The 20,271-nt window shown below is 40.3% G+C and overlaps 1 protein-coding gene across 2 annotated transcripts in view; it reads right to left on the bottom strand.

Annotated features, from left to right (window-relative positions):
• Positions 1-20,271, bottom strand: part of GNAL (G protein subunit alpha L) — a 199,635-nt gene that overhangs the window by 120,339 nt on the left and 59,025 nt on the right. The window contains exons 1-4 of one of the 2 annotated variants that reach the window (XM_084849863.1): positions 4,796-5,290; positions 4,438-4,510; positions 3,557-3,611; positions 3,270-3,389 (exon numbers count right to left, since the gene is read on the bottom strand). In XM_084849863.1, coding sequence (XP_084705989.1) covers positions 3,270-3,389; positions 3,557-3,611; positions 4,438-4,510; positions 4,796-4,934 — 387 coding nt within the window. In that variant the 5' untranslated portion in view covers positions 4,935-5,290. Of the gene's footprint in view, positions 1-3,269; positions 3,390-3,556; positions 3,612-4,437; positions 4,511-4,795; positions 5,291-20,271 lie in introns of those variants that run through there. The other variant, XM_084849862.1, reaches the window with a different exon arrangement.

Raw genomic sequence — 20,271 nt, 5'->3', positions numbered from 1 at the left:
CAAAACACTGACTTGCTTTTGCCTAAAATAAGCATAGTTTCATCTGTAAAACAATGTTTTACAAATTTATTTCACATAAATAAATCCAAGTAAGTCTACCATAAATCATTTTATTTACAGGAATATGACATATTCTGTGCCCTTGCTCTTGTCAAAGGGAGGCCAGCTCAAAATATGAAACTCCAAGATCAACCTTGATCTCCTAGCTTCACATGCTTCCAGAAAAGACCTAATGCCCACCTTGATTAAAAAATAAATCATATATTCACACACACACACACACACACACACACACAAACATAATGTGGGGGAAAGAATGACCTTTGTACATTATCGATATAGAAGAAGGCTGCATTTGCGTACTGTGCTTCATAAACTCATACAACATTTAACATCTATATGAAGCCACTGGGGCTATCATCAGGAGGTTTGGGGTGCAGTGTCACGAAAATCCGGATGACACGCAACTCTACCTCTCATTTACATTTTAGAAACCCCGTCCAAGTGTCTGGAGTCGGTGAGTGGGTGGATGGAAAGGACTAAGCTGAAACTGAACCCCGACAAAACCGAAGTACTTTTTGTGGGAGACAAAGGGAGGTTGGGTGATGTTGACCCGGTGTTTAATGGGGTGTGGCTACCCCTGAAGGACCAGGCCCGCAATCTGAGGGTCATTTTAGACTCCAAGTTGTCCATGGAGGCTCAGGTGTCAGCCATGAGCCAGGCAGCGCTGTACCAACTCCATCTGATACGGCGGCTGCACCCCTATCTCCCTAAACATCTGCTCCCATCAGTAGTTAATGCCCTGGTCTCCTCTCGCCTAGACTACTGCAATGCGCTCTATGTGGGGTTACCCTTGAAGATGTTTTGGAAGTTGCAGCTGGTGCAGAATGCAGTGGCCCGCCTGATTAAAGGCAGCTGTCGGCAAGGCCACATCACTCCAATGATGAAGTTGCACTGGTTACCAGTTGTTTTTCGGGCCCAATTCAAGGTGTTGGCATTGACCTTTAAAACCCTATATGGTTCCGGCCGAGTCTATCTTAAGGAGTGCCTCCAACAACACCAGGGATGCTGCTAAACAAGATCGGCCTCAGTAGGCCTTCTGTCTGTCCCATCAGCCAGGACAGCTAGGCTGGTGAGGACTAGGGAGAGGGCCTTTTCTGTGGTGGCCCCCGCTCTGTGGAATTCCCTCCCTAGTGACCTCCACCATGCCCCCTCTTTGATGAGCTTCCGCCAGGCTTTAAAAACCAGGCTGTTCAGGTGGGCATTTGGGGTGGGTTAGGATTTTTAGAGCAGTGTTGTTTTGTTATGTTTTTGTTATTATTGTTCAGTTGATTATGTAAATTTGTTATTAGTATTGTACGCCGCCTGGAGTGGCTGGGTAGCCAGCCAGATGGGCGGCTAATAAATCAAACAAGCAAACAAACAAACAATAGCTTCACATGGAATAATATCTGGCCCTTTGGGCCTAACTCAAAATTTTCATTTTCTGATACAGTAACATTGAGTTTTCTATGTATGGAAATGCCTCTATATGTAAGAATGCAAAGTGCCTGTATAATTTTACCACATTAAAAAAGTGAAGAGGCCTCTTAGGCCTGAGTTCCAAGGGGATGCAACTAAAGGTTAAGGAAGTAGTAGCAACTAACATTTACGTTTGCAAAATAAAGTTTAACATAATAAGCAGTGCAACCCTATATATCTTGACTCAAAAGTATGTCCCACTGAGTTCAGTGGGACTTACTCCCAGGTAGGTTGGTATAGGATTGAAACCTTAAAAGCCATACAATTGAATATCAGATCCCATTTGTAGATGTTCATCATTTTTAATAATTTCTATCAATCGAGAGAGCAGTCAGGTGGTATGTGAGAAGCATTCTGAATAACTGCATTTGATGCATATTTATAACTACAACAAAGCCATATTTCTTTTTTAAAAATATAGTGAAACTCCAAATGGGGAATGCACCAGTCCAGAGTATTAGAAACATGAACTAAAGGAATAGTTCTCTGTCCAACCCCTATCTGCCAGAAGTAAGAAGATGCTCCATTGTAAGAGGGAGGGGGCTCACTTCATACTAGTAACAAAAAAGGTAAACAAAAAACATTCAGACCTCACAATAAAAGCAGAGGAACAGTTATTTACATATATGAAGAAACACTATATATTCAGTTTACTTTTCTGTAAGCAAATGATTTAACATAATTTCAAAACAATCCAATGAAAATCTCCATTATTAGAAATGTAACCTCATAATTTATTTTAAAATTCACTATTTCCTCTTTGAACCAGTCCCAGAAGAACATACCATTACACACAAACAAGAAATGAGCATTTTGCTGTTGTTCACAAGCCATGACCATTAAAGCTTGGATCCTAATGTGTTAACTTAAGGAGGTTCATGGACAAAAAGTTTCCCATACCCTCAATCACCAAGCAGCCACCCATGTCCTATCCCCAATTATTCAGTAGCTCCTCCCTGATGCTTTGGAAAGGCTTTTCAGGGGATGCAGATAACTGAAAGGGGAGAAGGGGATGGGTAACTTTCCTTCTTGAAACATCCTTAAGTTAACTTTTTATTTTAACCTTTTAAATTATGTAGTTGCTTTAATGTTTTACTGTTTTTAATGTTCTTGTTTCTTATTGTTTTAAAGTTTTATTGTTTTAAATTGTTGTGTACCACCTTGATGGCTTTTTAGCAAATAAGGTGGTATATAAATGTTAACAATTAATATACCTTAGGATCCAAGTCTATCAATACAATCCTATGCATGTCTACTCAGAAATAAGCCCCATTGAGTTCAATGGGCTTAGGTACATGGTATAGGTCTGCAGTCGAAGTATTTTAAATATAAAAGGATAATTGTCCAAAAGTACCTTACTTGACCGTCACCTAACCTTGCCACAATGAACAAACCATCACCAGCAAAATAGATAAGTCATCTCAAAACTGTACATATTGCACTATTTATTCGTATCGTTTTTCACCAATATCCTGTACCAACTAATGCTGCCAGAAAGCTGCCAGAAAATTTGTTAATCCACAAAACTGAAATTATACATAGCTCTTGACTGCTTTTATAATGCTCCTTTAAAGATTTTCAAGAACAGAAAATGCAGCACTATAATCTATACAATTCCAATGTCAATGATAAAGTCAATGATAATAAATTTATCACAAAACTTAAGACTTCAAATGGTAAACAAGTTGTTCCATACATTCTGAAAATGTAAGGACAAAGAAAGGTGAAAGAGGACTTTTAAATCTTACCTGGGTGTAGTCAAAGTCAGAAAGTGGGGCTATACTTTTGATGTAGTCCGCTCGGAATTGGTTTTCTTGGTTGGCCAATGGAACTGGAGGTATTAAAGTGCTCATTGCTGAAACTATAGTCTAGAATAAGAAAAACACAAGAATAGGACATATTAATGTGGATAAATCACAAACACAGGATTGCTAGATGATTTGGCCTCATCTGAAAAATAGGATTTTCTCTGCATGCACAATCCAATCCAATAGCTAAATATATACAATTTAAGAATAATAAAATGTATTCTTACCACAATTGCATCTTTCACATTTTTCCGAATATCCAAAATTTTCTGCTTCTTTTCTCTGTATCAGACAAAAGTCACAAATCAACATTAAAAAGTGTTCAGTGAATATTCACCTGCTGTTGAGACCTCGAAACTCAAATTTAAAAAGCTATTTTATACCTAATATTCACAACTCAGTTCATGATGGAAAATTTAGCATGAGTTTAATTAAAATAAACTATTTATATTACTGTCACATGACACATGTCAAATGACTATGTATAAAGGGTTTTGAGGGGTGGGACTACAAGTCATCTGCTCACTTATACTGCAAGTTGACTTTAATTCCAGATGTTCTAATTAATCTAATCATAAACAGTTGTTATTACACTGCTTATATTAAATTCTAAAAAAAGATTTCTGAGATGTATAATATAACCTAAAACACCTTGTAATACATTACAGTTCCTGTTCAATTGGTTTCTTTTTTATCGGCTTGAAAAAGAGGAGCATTTCAAATATGTGCATGATATATATTTCAAATATGTTCATGATATACATCTTGTACATACATAGACAATATTTAGTATTTACTGTTGTAAGAAGTAGTCGCCATGTTGTTGCTACACAAGGGCCTATTAAGCACTGCAGTAGCAACAATGTAAAATACAGTAGAAGGACCAGACCAGGAGGGGGGAAAATACGAATTCATGTTTCTCTTAATATACATCAGCAGTAATTTCCATGCTTTGTGGTGGGGTGGGGTGGTGAAGGTAAATCACAGGTAAACTACATACAAAGGGTGAGAAAGATCAATTCTCCAATTTGAGTTAATGTGTTCTTAAATGTATGTTGTTTGGGGTTTTTATTTTGCACATTCACCCCCAAGTAACAATAATTCTTACTCTGAATTAAATCCATTTACATGCAAGATCCTCATTTGCTTGACAATAGTGCTTTTTCCTGACTCACCAGCCCCTGAAAGAGAAAAAAAGAAAAATGCGTGATGTATACATTTGGGAGAGGGGAAAATGGGGAAGACAGGTTGAAAGCATCTCTCTTCTCAAAACATTCGTACACATACTTAGGTCAATCTGTGCATTTTACAGATACGGTTTAATAAAATGGGTTTGCATTCTTTTCATCTCATATTCTCTTGCACATAAATAGCATAGTATGTCTATTATCTGCCTGCCATGGGAAACTGAACTGCACCACTGCACCCTCATCTCCCTCCCCCACCAAAAAGCCATTCTTCCTTACCCAGCAGAAGCAAACGGTGTGTGGCTTTATATGCCAGTCGCTCTTTCTGCAACTGCTTCTCTATTTTTTTGTTGGCTTCTCGCTGTGCTTTCTCATCAATACGTTGATCCTCCGTTTTGCTGTTGCCCAAACACCCCATTGCTGTCCCTTAGGGTGGATGTCAGATTGCACTATTTATGTATAATTCTATTCAAATAAATAATTTTAACGGATGATATTTATATCCCTGTGATGGTATCTCTCCTCTTTCTTCCCCACCAGTTGTTCAAATAAAATGGTTTCTGGTCGTTTTCTGATCACAGTTGGTTTCTTTTTCCTCCCCCAAAGAGATGCAAACAGCTTCCGGAAGAGGTAAGTGTTTTTAAACAGAACAAAAATCTGTACAAAATGCCTAACACACAGTGAAAAGAGAGAAGGGCTCCTCCTGGAAATCAGCCTAATGCTGCCTTCCTCTCACCACCACGCACACGCACGCACGCACACACACACAAACACGCACACACACAGAGAGGCGCACACACACTTACAATCCCTATATTTCTCTGTAAAGGTCTATTTTTGTCTTTCTAACTCAGCACTGCCTCTTTCTGTGAGACCAGGAAGCAGTTGAAGTACAAATGCTGCAGAAGTAAAGGCAGAAGGGGGAGGGAGGAGGGAAGAGAGCTGAATTCTATGGGCTGTGCCAACTCCTGATGATTTTTTTTTTACAATAAATTCTTAAATGGGATACTGAGAAGTAAAACAGAGAAATGAGAATCTAGCTGAGCTACTGATTAAAAAATCAATTCTAGTCATAGTAAATCCTCCAAAGTCTGGATTCTATTTTGATCCATCGTCCCCAAATGTTAATGCACACAGTGCAAAGAATAAGTTCAGCCTAGCCTAAATAACCATACATTTTCATGTCCCTAAAAAATAGTCCTTGTAGAAACATGGTTTCTTCTACAGGAGCTTACTGTGACTCCCCATGCTAAAGCAGACAATTCCTGCCTATTTATCTTTCTGTTAGATGATTGGTGATGGAGGCTCGCATATACAATCGGATTCTATCAGATTTCAGAAACACCTGGGTTAAACAGACTTGTTGTTCAGTCGTTAAGTCGTATCCGACTCTTAAGTTTCAAATGCATGTGTGCTACAGCACACTTACACACTGTCAAATAAGTAGCACATTGAGAGCACAATTTATTTTTCAGCCCGTATCAGTAAAGTCCATATGAAAGCTGTAAGACTATCTTTTCTATTTTGCGGGTGGGAGTAGGAATATTGGGGATATGGTGATGGTATCAATAATCAGAACTTCAGGAATACAATATATCATTCACAGCTTATAAACAAAGCATGAGATCTTAAGAGCCCATGCACGTTACAATCGGCCTCACTCAGATTACTGAACAATATTTTCAATAAAGATTGACAAGCAGCCTTGTGCTCGCCCTAAAAAGGAATCAGGCCCTTTGACTATTCCATTCAAATACTCAAAAGCCCTTGTGGGATTTTTGAGCATTCAAAATAATGCTTAAAGGGCCAAATTGCCTTCATTTTCTATTATCCTATTCCCATCCTCCAGGGAAAAACATTATCTTGCAGGCCAAGATAGGGTAAATACAATCCCAATGATCTCCAACAGAAAAAGACAATGCCATTATTACTTCACTGCCAGCCTCTTCATTTTACAAACAGCCTTCCATCTGCTTCTCCATCTCTGGCCCCCAAGTTTGGGTCTTTGCTTCTTGGAGCACAGGGATGGTGTAGCAGGCAGTGGGGTGTGTGAGCAGAGCTAAAGCAGGGACAGTCTGCTTGTGGTATCTCAATTCTGCTTCCTTTAATAAGAGCAGGGGTGCACAGTCAAGCACCTTTGCTTCAAACATTTGCCCCAACCCTAATTTTTAACAGCACAACAAAATATTTCCAACACTGATATTTATTTATTTATTTATTAAATTTATTAATCGCCCATCTGACTGGTCACCCAGCCACTCTGGGCGATGTACAACCCACCATAAAACAATTTAAAACAATAAAATTTTACCATAATTTTTTTTTTTTAAATACCCTAACCCACCCCAAATGCCTGCCTGAACAACCACGTTTTTAATGCACGACGGAAGCTCATTAAAGAGGGGGCATTTATAAGTTATAAGGTACTGATATACCTTATAACTTGGGAAATGAGATTTACCTTTTGCTGCTATTAGCTATAAACTGATGACCGTACAGTAAAAACACACACCACATTTTATAGCTACTATTGCGCCTTTACTAGGTATTACCAGAACAAGGACTACAACACGACATCAATTACCTTTATCACTCGATTGTACATCATCTCCTTTCTTCTATCCTCTAACTACTCCCAGCTGCTTTAAAGGAGGCTGTGGTATGATCGCTCTGGAATAAACCTCTGTTGGACCCAGAAGATTAGAACAACTATCTGCTGATGTGAATATTCCCTTCTTGGGGAAGGTGCTCAAGTGGATGGTTGACAGCCAACACTTCCAAGTACTCTTGGATGAAACTGTATTCTGGATTTATTTCACTTGGGGTTCAGGCCTAGTTTTGTCACAGAACCTGCCTTGTGCACCCTGTGGGGCGATATTTGCCAGGACAGAGACAGAAGGAGTGCAACCTTGTTGATTATCCTGGACCTCTCATTGATACCATTGTGGAGAAGGACATACACCAACTTTGTAAGGTAGGCTGTGTACAATGCCCCATTCCTTTTGTAAGCGTGCCATCATCCTTCAAATACCCTCTGATTAACTGGGAGAAGGGATCCCCAGAAACCCACAAACTGTTAAAATGAGGGGAGGGCACTGCCAGCTGAAATTCCCATATGTTACTGAGAGAGAGAGAGAGAGAGAGAGAGAGAGAGAGAGATTTCAGTCCGTTTTCCCTTAGATCAGGAATGGGCAGAATTCAAGACTTCAGATTTGTAGGCTTTACTTTTTGGTGTTTTTTTTACTAGAACCCAAGTCCACCAGCTAGTATCTAGTCCAAGACTCACTTAGAATGAAAAAATTCTGAGCACAGGAATTTGTTTTTGAGTACCAGAACTGAACACACCTCAGAATCCTTCAACACAAGAATCCATTCCACAACAGTTACCACAAGCTTTCTTCATTTCAGCAGTATAATCGAGGGCGAGGTGAGGGGTGTCGTTTTTTGCTCCTATTGTTAAACAATAGGAATCCTTGTTGCCAACCTTCTGCAAATCACTCAGAGATCTATCAGTAGATCTTGATCTACCTTCTGCCCACCCCTGCCTCTGATCAATGCAGATAGCATAAGATTCTCTGCCCAACCCCATCAAAATCCCTGCTAGAGCAGAAAAAGGCTTCTCTACTACAGTATCCTGTTTCCCAAAGTGGCCATCCAGATACTTTGGGCAAGCCTACAGGCAGGGCCTTAGAGCAACAGTCACTCACTGTTATTTGGGCCCAAGCAACTGGTCCCTGGAAGTACTGCCTCTAAACCTGGGGGCTCCATTTAACTAAAATGGCTAACAACCACTGATATAACTATTTCCATGAATTTCTCTAATCCCACTTTAAAGCCATCTAAACCAATAGCTATGACCACATCTTGTTATAATGAATTCCATAAATTACTTTGTGTGTTGCATGAAGTACTTTCTTTTGTTTGTCCTTAACTGCTGATCAACAGGGTCCACAAAATCTAGCACTGTAAGGGACAAAAGCGTTCCTCCATCTCCACACCATACATTATTAGATTCTATCACATTTCTACATAGACATCTTTTTCTTAACTAAAAAGCCCCAAATGCTTTTGCCTGTCCTTGTAGGAAAAGTGTTCCAACCCCTTGACCATTTTGGTTGTCCTTTTCTGCATCTTTTCCAGCTCTACTGTATCCTTAAGATGAGGTGACAGAACTGTACACAGTATTCCAAATGTAGCTCCCCTGTAGAGTTATAGTTATATGAAGGCACTGTAATACTGGCAGATTTATTTTTATTTCCTTTCTTAATAACTCCAAGCATGGAATTCTACTTTTTCACTGGTGCTGCATACTGAGTTGATGCTTTTATTGAGCTATCCAACATGATCCCACTATCTCTTCCTGGTTAGTCACCACCACCAGTTCGGACCCTGTTTGTGTATGTGTGAAGTTATGAATTTTTCTCCAATGTGCATCGCTTTAAAATTAATCATACTGAACTGCATTTGACATTCTGTTACCTATTTATCCACTTGGCGAGATCCTTTTGGAGCTCTTCAAAGTGTGGTTGGGCTTTTACCATTATAAATAATCTGAGGTCATTCACAAACCTATCTACCTCATTGCTCACCCAACTCCAAAGTATTTATGAATACAGATCCTGTACAGCTTCTCTTCACTGAAGCAAAGCCTTAATCAATGTAATCATGGAGGTCATCACTTGGAACTCAGTGATAACCCTATCATTTCTACAACCATACTTAGGGCAAGATGTCCTACTTTTGTGGAGGAGACAAATTACCCTGCTAAAAGAATGTAACCAAATTCAAGGGGTTGGAAATGAAATAAATAAATAAATAAATAAACCAAATGAGCCAGAAAGAATCTTACCATTGCCATTCACACTGTTATCTGAGACTCTAGTGGGACAGTCAAACTGGAGTCGTATCCATTTGGGTTCTGCTTCCAGTGTAAGTGGCTTTTGTGACTATGGCTGACTACTGTCTTTAAAGGAGGACAGTAGTCCTTTGAGTCTCTTTGAGTCATTTTACTTATTGGCTGGTCCTACTTGTCCTAGCTACTAATCAGTCTCATTTATTGATACTAGCCCATGATATTTCTTCGAATCTATGTCCTGGGGTCTCTCTATTTTTATTTCTGTCCCTATTCATCTATTTTCTTTCCTTGCATTCTATTGAACTGTTGTTTTGCTGCCAATTAGGTGATTGTTCTTTATGACTTATTCTCTGTTTTTTTCCCATTTTGTTCCAACTGAGACTCAGATTTCACCATCTGATTCTGTTACTCCTCTGTCTCTTGTCTACAGTTCTCTTTTTCACAATCATCTCATTTAATGGGTCAGAGTGATTTGGGATTTTGTCCTATCATTCATTTGCTATTTTCTATCTTTTCATTTCCTGTATTGTCATTCATTCATTCATTTATTTTGCTTTCAGGTTATCAATCTGGTTTGTTCTGCTAATATTCTTCTTACCATGATTTATAATTTCCCTAGTCACTTGGCTAATCTTATCTGGCTTTGAATTTTGGCTTTCCTTCTTGTTGAGTTCTCCTCTTCTTATTCTGGGTGATTTCATATCCATATCAATCAATCTGGTGACTCATGGTCCAATCTTTTCTCCATCTTCTTTATTCTTTTGGTCTTTTTCTATGACTTCTACTCACTCTGTGGTCATGGTCTGGATTTGATAATAATGTTTTCTTATTTCAGTTTTTTAAATTCTCCTTTTCCATTGTCTGAACACAACTTCTTTCCTTTTTCTCTTCCTTTTGATTCTACATTGTCTGACCATAGGAATTTTCATGCTCTTCATACTACATTTTTTCTCCTTAATTATCTTCTCTATAATCTCCTGTTCTTTCTGTATCTTTTCGTGGTGAGATATTCAGGATTTAATATTGCACTCATTCAATTGATTCCTTCACTCATGCATCTTTTTAGTCTTGTTGTCCTTGTCCTTCTCAAGACTAGCTTACTCCTTCATTTGTATACTTCGGCTGCTGAATACTATTATGCTATAATATATTTGTTTGTCTTTAAGGTGCCACAAAGTCTCGTTATTTTTGCTGGAATAAATAAACATGGCTACCCGTCTAGAAAGTCCTGAGCATATTCTGATGTTCTTCCCTAAGAGTGTATGCTCAATTGCATTTGCTCTGCTCTTTTAGCTAAACAATTAATTGTTCAAATCTGATTTCTTTATCTCATCATCTCTTTTTGCTTGTTAATTGTTCAGTTAATTATTTGCCCCTCTCACGCTCAGGATGTGGTCTCACTCCCTCAATTCAATATGTTTGGTCATGTTTTTGTGCAGCTGAATACCTTTAGAGAGGAACAAATGAATTGACTGATTTCATCCAGTAGAAATTAATCTTCGCTTCCTTCTTGTCTGCCACTACCTGGTCAAACAAAAGTACTACTAGTGATTTTCTTTCTTTCTTTCTTTCTTTCTTTCTTTCTTTCTTATGAATGTATTTTTATTTGATCCAGTTTTACTGGAGGTTTAATCATAACTATTATACATGGTGCTAAACTTAAAACCATCTGCTCTGACCCCTCTACCTTTTCCTCTCTTTCTGCTCTCTCTTCTCCAATATCATCCTCAACCTGTTCTTCTTTTGCCCATCCCGCTACTCTTGCTATCCTCACCTAACCCCTCCACACAGTCCTTAATCCTATCCCCTCCCAATGTGTCATTGCCATGTCACCTCCCATTATCCCTTCTCTCTACCACATTATCAGCCTCTCCCTTCTACATTCAAATATGCCACTATTCTCCAAATACTAAAATAAATAAATAAAAAAAATCCTATCCCAATTCCCATCCAATTTCTCTTCTACCCTTAGTCTCTGACTTCCTGGAACGTGCTGCTTACTCATGCTGTCTTCTCACTTCTAACTCTGCTTTTATCCCTCTCGAATTTGGCTTCTACCCCAGCACTCCACTGAAACCACCTTCATCAAAGTAACTGATAATGACCTCAGTACTGAATCCAAAGATCTCTAAGTAGTCCTCTTTTTTTTTTTTTTGCTGTTGGTCACTGTCTCTTGTTTGTCTTCCTTTTTGCCCTAGGTCTCTGTGATTCTGTCCTTGGTTGGTTATCTTGCCACTTCTTTCACTGTTTCTATCGTGGGAAGCTCTTCCTCTACTTTCCCCTCTCTGCTCACATCCCTCAGACCTCTGATTTTGACCCTATGCTTCTCTCTCTCTCTCTCTCTCACTCCCCCCCCTTTCATACAGATACACCCATTCATTCACACACATACAATACACACACCACTCCCAAAAATGTCTCCTTTGGTTTTTTATTTTGCTTTTTAACAAAACAGGTGTTCAAGTTTTTTAAGCCTCTAAATGTTCAACCAAAATACTATCAAAGGTGACATTTTCTACCTCAGATAATACTACCAGTTCATACTATTTCTGGAACAGAAATATACATTGTTTTATTTTATGCTCAGAAATACAACTGCAACTGTATTACGCACACATACACATACTGGCCTTTCCTGCTCTGTAGTAAGAAAGGCAGGCAGGAGACGTGCTCCCCTCCCAGCCAGCCTTTCCCCTTGGGAAAATCCAGGCCAGAGGAAGACCACTGGGCTTGGCTGACTAAAAGAAACACCAACAGGGAAGGGCCTTGACAGGTGGGGGACTGATGACTACAATTTTTGGCTGGTCAGAATGGCTAGCCAGAAATTGTAGATGCCTAGTAAGCTATATGAAAAGAGAGAAAAAAATACAACCATACAATAATGTAGCATATCTACAATGTTTGTCCAATCTTAGCAGTGACCATTCACAAATGAAACTCCTTGAAATACCAACTTTTAGTCTAACCCTACTGCATTTTTAAAATATCTTCAAAACAGTAAATTAAAACTGTAAATACTGACTAATGCTATTAGGTACTAAAGTTGCTTCTTTTGTTTCCCAAGCCTTTCCCACATAAATAAGAATTATAACATTGGTACTTGCTGCCTGCAGATTTTTCTTGTATATTTTCCCATATGCAATGATAAACTGGAGTCTGTTACATATATGAAGCCGCTGGGGGTTATCATCAGGAGGTTTGGGGTGCGGTGTCATCAATATGTGGATGACACTCAACTCTACCTCTTGTTCAAATCTTCACCAAGGTTCGCCGTAGAATCCCTGTCCAAATGTCTGGAGACAGTGAGTGGCTGGATGGGGAGGAATAAGCTGAACCATGACAAGACCGAGGTACTTTTGGTGGGAGGCAAGAGGAGGTTGGGGGATGCTGACCTGGTGTTGAATGGGGCATGGCTACCCTTGAAAGACCAGGTCCACAGCCTGGGGGTCATTTCAGACTCCCAGCTTCTCTGTGGTGGCCCCTCCCTAGGGAACTCCACCATGCCCCCTCTTTAATGAGCTTCCGCCACGCATTGAAAATTTGGTTGTTCAGGCAGGATTTCGGGTGGGTTAGGGAAATTTTAGAAAATGACGTTTTAATGTGTAATTTTGTTGTTTTTAAACTGTTTGTATTATTGGACATCACCCAGAGTGGCCGGATGGGCAATTAAGAAGTTTAATAAATAAATAAAAAAAATATGTACAATGCTGAAGTGTGGTGAATGTACAATTCTGTAGGTCATCTCTAGGCAATCATACAACGATGATGGAAGACAACTGTATTTTCATTCCACTGAGTTGTTAAAATGTTTGATAATGTATTATACAATAAAGGAGGAGTGTTCCTAGCCCTGACTAATTCTGAACACAACTGACCAAAATTTCCAAGGATTTTTTCAAAGTTTCCATGATGATATGGTCTGAAAAGGAGAATCATGGGCAAACTATTACCATATGGGGTAACATTAGTACTCTAACCCTCTATGCAACCAAAAATACTTTTTTGATGTGTTACCTTGGTTGTAAGGGCCATCACAAAGGCTGTGAAGAAACAAGTATTCAAAGATGGAGCTAACAAAAACATTTTCAAAGTAAAACTGTTAGGAAAATAGGATAATCTGATGACTTTACTGAAACAGTAGTTTTTAGTTAGGAAAGGATAATTCCAGTAAGTTCCTTAGTAATTCCAACTGTATATTTTATAAGTAAAGGAATATACATGAATTGATTGATAATTGCACTGAAGATCAAGCAAGCCTCAATTCTATTAAGGTACGATATGCCTTCATGCCACAAGACTGGAAAAGGTCAGTTTACATTCCAATTCCAAAGAAGGGCAATGCCAAAGAGTGTTCAAACTACCGCACAATTGCGCTCATTTCACATGCCAGCAAGGTGATGCTCAAAATCCTACAAGCTAGGCTTCAGCAGTATGCGAACCGAGAACTACCGGAAGTACAAGCTGGATTTTGAAGAGGCAGAGGAACTAGAGATCAAATCGCCAACGTTCGCTGCATCATGGAGAAAGCAAGAGAATTCCAGAAAAACGTCTATTTCTGCTTCAGTGACTACGCTAAGGCCTTTGATTGTGTGGATCACAACAAACTGTGGCAAATTCTTAAAGAGATGGGAGTACCAGACCACCTTAGCTGTCTCCTGAGAAACCTGTACGAGGGTCAAGAAGCAACAGTAAGAACCGGACATGGAACAACCGAGTGGTTCAAAATTGGGAAAGGAGTATGACAAGGCTGCATATTGTCGCCCTGCTTATTTAACTTATATGCAGAGTACATCATGAGAAACGCCAGGGTGGATGAATCACAGGTCGGAATTAAGATTGCCAGGAGAATGATCAACAACCTCCGACATGCAGACGATACCACCCTAATGGCAGAAAGCGAAGAGGATCTCAAGAGCCTCTTGTTGGGGGTGAAAGAGGAGAGTGCAAAAGCTGGTTTAAAACTCAACATTAAAAAAACGAAGATCATGGCATCTGGCCCCATCACTTGCTGGCATATAGAAGGGGAAGAAATGGAAGCAGTGACAGATTTTACTTTCTTGGGCTCCAAGATCACTGCAGACGGTGACTGTAGCCATGAAATTAAAAGACGCTTGCTCCTTGGGAGGAAAGCTATGGCCAACCTAGACAGCATAGTAAGAAGCAGAGACATCACCTTGCCAACAAAGGTCCGTCTAATCAAAGCTATGGTTTTCCCAGTAGTAATGTATGGCTGTGAGAGCTGGACTATAAGGAAGGCTGAGCGCTGAAGAATTGATGCTTTCGAACTGTGGTGCTGGAGAAGACTCTTACGAGTCCCCTGGACTACAAGGAGGTCAAATCAGTCAATCCTAAAGGAAATCAACCCTGACTGCTCATTGGAAGGACAGATACTGAAGGTGAAGCTGAAATATTTTGGCCACCTAATGCGAAGAGAAAACTCTCTGGAAAAGACCCTGATGCTGGGAAAGACTGAAGGCAAAAGGAGAAGGGGACGGCAGAGGATGAGATGGCTAGATAGCATCACGGATGCAATGAATATGAACTTGAGCACGCTCCGGGAGAGAGCGCAGGACAGGAAGGCCTGGCATGCTATGGTCCATGGGGTCACAAAGAGTCGGACACGACTGAACAACTACTGAGAAATCTCTATTTGGACACTCTCTAGCCACAGAAAAACCTAGAAGTCTGTTCTTCAGTGCAAGATAGGCACAGATTAACATGTATCTAAGAACGGAAAGGTTACAATGACTGGGTTCGGATGAGCCATGGCACCCATGGGCACCAAATTGATTATGTATCCCCTGCTCCGGGGTTGTGTCATGGAAGCCTGACAAGTGTGAGTTATGCGAGGGTTGTTTAATGATTAAACAGACCATGTTCACCAGGTTTGCATGACACAACAACCCCAAGCAGGGTTTGCATATTCAAAATGGCACCTGCACATGCCCTGCAGGCACCATAGCCTCACCATGGTTTAAATAAGCCACAGTGAGCCTCACGGTGAACCTCACCATGGGTTAAATAACTCACGATGGGCTGTGGTGTCATGTGAACAGCCCCACTGAAATGCCTTTTAAGATAAGGGTCTCAAGAACTTGTAACATAATTCCACACTTTTAAGCATTTCTGCTTTCATCTATAAAATGGAATGTAAGGCCATAAGTATGTATTACATATAATACTTGGTATTCTAATTTATTAAACAGGATGGTTAAAAGAAAAAATAACTGAAGACTGAACCCCCTTTTCAGGTGAAAAACAGGCCAACGTGGCAAAGCAGTGCAGCTGAAGACTGGCAGACACAGAACTAGCATGGGAGGAAGCAAATCTAGCTATTCGGTTTAATTACAGTGAACTTTGTATAGGGTCAGTTTGTTTTCCTAGGCCTGGTTCTTATCAAGCAATTCATGAAACACATCTCTCTTATGTCCTCTTCCCACGCTCTCCAATCCTCTCCTACAAGCCACATGTGGCCAGAACTTCTAATCCTAAGAGCTGTACACTAAAATCTTCACATGCAATCTCTGTTGCCACTTCTGTCTGCAACAAGCTCCTCTCACAGTTTCTGCTACATCAGCACTTACTCATACTTATCTCTACTCAACAAAATGAAGAAAAGTTACCACTGTTGCTATTTTTTGGCCACAAGCCTCTTCTAACATTTCTAAACCCTCTCCCACCTCCCTTTGCTTCTACCATTTTACTCCCTCTCCTCACCCACTCCTTTAAGTACCCAGAAACAAAAAGTGTAACTTTCATTGAGGGAATTTAAATAAGGGCTACTTACTACACAATCACATGCATTTTGAAGGGGAACACACTGATAAATGCATGCATGCACACACTTTTCATAGTTGACAGCGATGAAAGTATTTTGTACTCTAGTATCTATACTAGAATCCAAAAAAAAAAGGCCCCCAAAAGATCAGTGGTTTTTGTAGAGCTCATTTTCCAGCACCATTCAGTTCTCATGAAGCTAGTGTCTCCAGATTTTTTAAAGTTTTATTTAGGGCTTTCTATCAATTTTGATAATAATGTTCAAGTCATTAATAATCTATACGTATTCATTATGCTCCAGCCCCCTGAAAAACGTGTTCATCTTTTTCCAGTGCCCTCAGATTTTACTTGCTTTACCTGGGCCAGGAAGCAGAGTAAACACAGAGTTATCTGATATTTTAACACAGGTGGCTATTTGATTTCACAGAATCATAGAACAGTAGGGTTGGAAGGGGCCTATAAGACCATCGAGTCCAACCCCCTGCTCAATACAGGAATCTAAGTCAAAGCATCCATGACACATGGCTGTCCAGCTTCATCTTGAAGGCCTCCAGCGTGGGAGAGCCCACTACCTCCCTAGGTAATTGGTTCCATTGTCATTTTGCTCTAACAGTCTGGAAGATTTCCTGATGTTCAGCCAGAATCTGGCTTCCTGTAACTTGAGCCCATTATTGCATGTCTTGTACTCTGGGATGATCGAGAAGAGATCCTGGCCTTCCTCTCTGTGGCACTTATCATTTTGGCAGATGGTACCATGGACTACTCTAAGGGAACTTCTTAGATTTCTGCAGAGGATTTTAAATTACCAGGGATTCTATCCCTTGATAATTATTAAAGTTCACCATAATCTCCAGTTTTCCCATTAATAGGTCCGACTGCATGTTTTTTCAAACAAAGTAATCTTTAACTTGACTTAGTGTACTTGCAAAGGCTGGAATTCCCTTGTTCGTCACTTCACTATGCTTGCTATGACAACTCTACATTCCCTCGACTTCCCTTCCCTTATGTGTCAGGCCCATTTAGTTTGCAAACCCGAAGGGAGGCCTGTCTCCCATTTTTTACCGAGGCAAGCTGCTTTGGGAGACAGTATTTGTCTGAAAAGCAGGATAGATATTTAAATACCCAAATGCATACATACATTCATACGTGCATGAAAACAGGTATCAGCAAAACACAACCAAAGCAATCCATCCTCTCCACACATACCAGGGTATTTTTGCCTGATTAAGATATCATTGTGTGTGTTTTTTTGCATCCTGGGCCCTAGGAACGGGGTGAGCTAAAATAAACAAACACATAACAAATATCTCAGAGAAAACATGCTTACTTTTCTATTTGAATATCAAATCATACAGTTATATAAAGAAGCAGAACATCACCGCATGACTGTGAAATGTTTAAACATGCAAATGCTCCATGCTTAAGTAAACAGCATTCTATGTTATAATAAACTCCAGCATTTTCTTAAAACTTCTCTGTTATTAATACATTTCTAGAAATCAGTCAGAAAGTTTTAAAACGTCTAACTAGGTTGTTTCATCTAGAACTAATCGCTTGCGACAAATGCCCATTTACAGAGAAATGCAAACTTTGCTATAAAGAACAAGGAAATAGGAACAGTTATCAACTTTGCCCTCAATTCATAATTCTTTACATGCCTCCATAACCTCATGGGAAGAATTATTAGCCACCACTTCCCTCTTTATAATTTTATACAAAACGCCTCTCAACCTTGGTAGCTACATATCTGATATTACTGCAATCCTAAGCACACCTACTTGAAAGTCCTATTGAACTAAACTTTTTTCTGAGCAATTACGCCTAGGAGTGCACTGCAAAAATATAAAATAGGGAATATCATTCCCAGAGCATGACTGGTAGCACCTGGGGCTAGTACCGTATGAGTATGTATCACATAACCATAGTGTTCCTGAAATTCTCATTTGTCAGATAGGCAGCTCCTAATACTGGCTGATTTACACTGAGTTGTCTCACTAGCTATAATACACACACAAAAAGGGTGAGGGGAAGATGTGCAGCCCCTTCATGGATCACTGCCTTGTTGTGGCGAAGGGGCTTGCGTAACTCAGTGAAGCCATAAGCTATGCCGTGCAGGGCCACCCAAGACGGACAGGTCATGGCAGAGAGTTCTGACAAAATGTGGTCCACTGGAGAAGGAAATGGCAACCCACTCCAGTATTCTTGCCAAGAAAACCCCATGGAATGTATCACAAGGCTAAAAGATAAGACGCCAGAAGATGAGCCCCTCAGGTCGGAAGGTGTCCAATATACTACTGGGGAAGAGCAGAGGGAATTTCCAAGTAGCGCCAGAAAGAGTGAAGCGGCTGGGCCAAACCCGAAAGGACACTCAGCTGTGGATGTGTCTGGCGGTGAAAAGAAAATCCGATGCTGTAAAGAACAATATTGTTTAGGAACCTGGAATGTCAGATCAATGAATCAAGGTAAGCTGGAGGTGGTCAAACATGAGTTGGCAAGATTGAACATTGACATCTTGGGAATCAGCGAACTCAAATGGACAGGCATGGGCGAATTTAATTCAGGTGACCATCATATCTACTATTGTGGGCAAGAATCCCTTAGAAGAAATGGAGTAGCACTCATAGTCAACAAAAGGGTGGGAAAAGCAGTACTGGGGTACAATCTCAAAAATGATAGAATGATCTCAGTACGAATCCAAGGCAAACCATTCAACATCACAGTAATTCAAGTCTATGCCCCAACCACTGAGGCCGAAGAAGCTGAGGTTGATCGGTTCTATGAAGACCTACAACACCTTCTAGAACTAACACCCAAAAAAGATGTCCTCTTCATCATAGGGGATTGGAATGCTAAAGTAGGAAGTCAAGAAATCACCGGGATAACAGGCAGGCATGGCCTTGGTGTACCAAATGAAGCAGGACAAAAGCTAATAGAGTTTTGCCAAGAGAACATGCTGATCATAGCAAACACTCTTTTCCAACAGCACAAGAAGCGACTCTACACATGGACGTCACCAGATGGTCAATATCGAAATCAGATTGATTATGTCCTTTGCAGCCAAAGATGGAGAAGCTCCATACAGTCAGTCAAAACAAGACCTGGAGCTGACTGTGGCTCAGATCATGAGCTGCTTCTTGCAAAATTTCGGCTTAAATTGAAGAACGTCGGGAAAACCACTGAACCGTTCAGGTATGACCTAAATCATATCCCTGATGAATATACAGTGGAGGTGAGGAATAGATTTCAGGGATTAGACCTGATAGACAGAGTGCCTGAGGAACTATGGACGGAGGTCCGTAACATTGTTCAGGAGGCAGCAACTCAATCCATCCCAAAGAAAAAGAAATGCAAGAAAGCCAAGTGGCTGTCTGATGAGGCTTTACAAGTAGCTCACGAAAGAAGGGAAGCGAAAAGCAAGGGAGAAAGGGGAAGATATACCCAACTGAATGCAGAGTTCCAGAGAATAGCAAGGAGAGACAAGAAGTCCTTCTTAAATGAACAATGCAAAGAAATCGAGGAAAACAACAGAATGGGAAAGATTAGAGATCTCTTCAAGAAAATTGGAGATCTCAAGGGAACGTTTTGTGCAAAGACGGGCATGATAAAGGACAAAGAAGGCAGGGACCTAACAGAAGCAGATGAGATTAAGAAGAGGTGGCAAGAATACACAGAAGAACTATACAGGAAAGATCTGAATGTCCCTGATAGCCATGATAGTGCGGTCACTGAACTTGAGCCGGACATCCTAGAGAGTGAAGTCAAGTGGGCCTTAGGAAGCATTAGTAACAACAAAGCTAGCGGAGATGACAGTATTCCAGCCGAGCTATTTAAAATCCTAAAAGATGATGCTGTTAAAGTGCTGCATTCAATATGCCAACAAATCTGGAACACTCAACAGTGGCCACAAGACTGGAAAAGGTCAGTTTACATTCCAATTCCAAAGAAGGGCAACGCCAAAGAGTGTTCAAACTACCGCACAATTGCGCTCATTTCACATGCCAGCAAGGTGATGCTCAAAATCCTACAAGCTAGGCTTCAGCAGTATGCGAACCGAGAACTACCGGAAGTACAAGCTGGGTTTAGAAGAGGCAGAGGAACTAGAGATCAAATCGCCAACATTCGC

This window comes from Heloderma suspectum, chromosome 4, assembly GCF_057233095.1.
Source record: "Heloderma suspectum isolate Gila_16-S chromosome 4, 16-S_ref, whole genome shotgun sequence".
Lineage (NCBI taxonomy): Eukaryota > Metazoa > Chordata > Lepidosauria > Squamata > Helodermatidae > Heloderma > Heloderma suspectum.
This window is presented reverse-complemented; position numbering and strand designations above follow the sequence as displayed.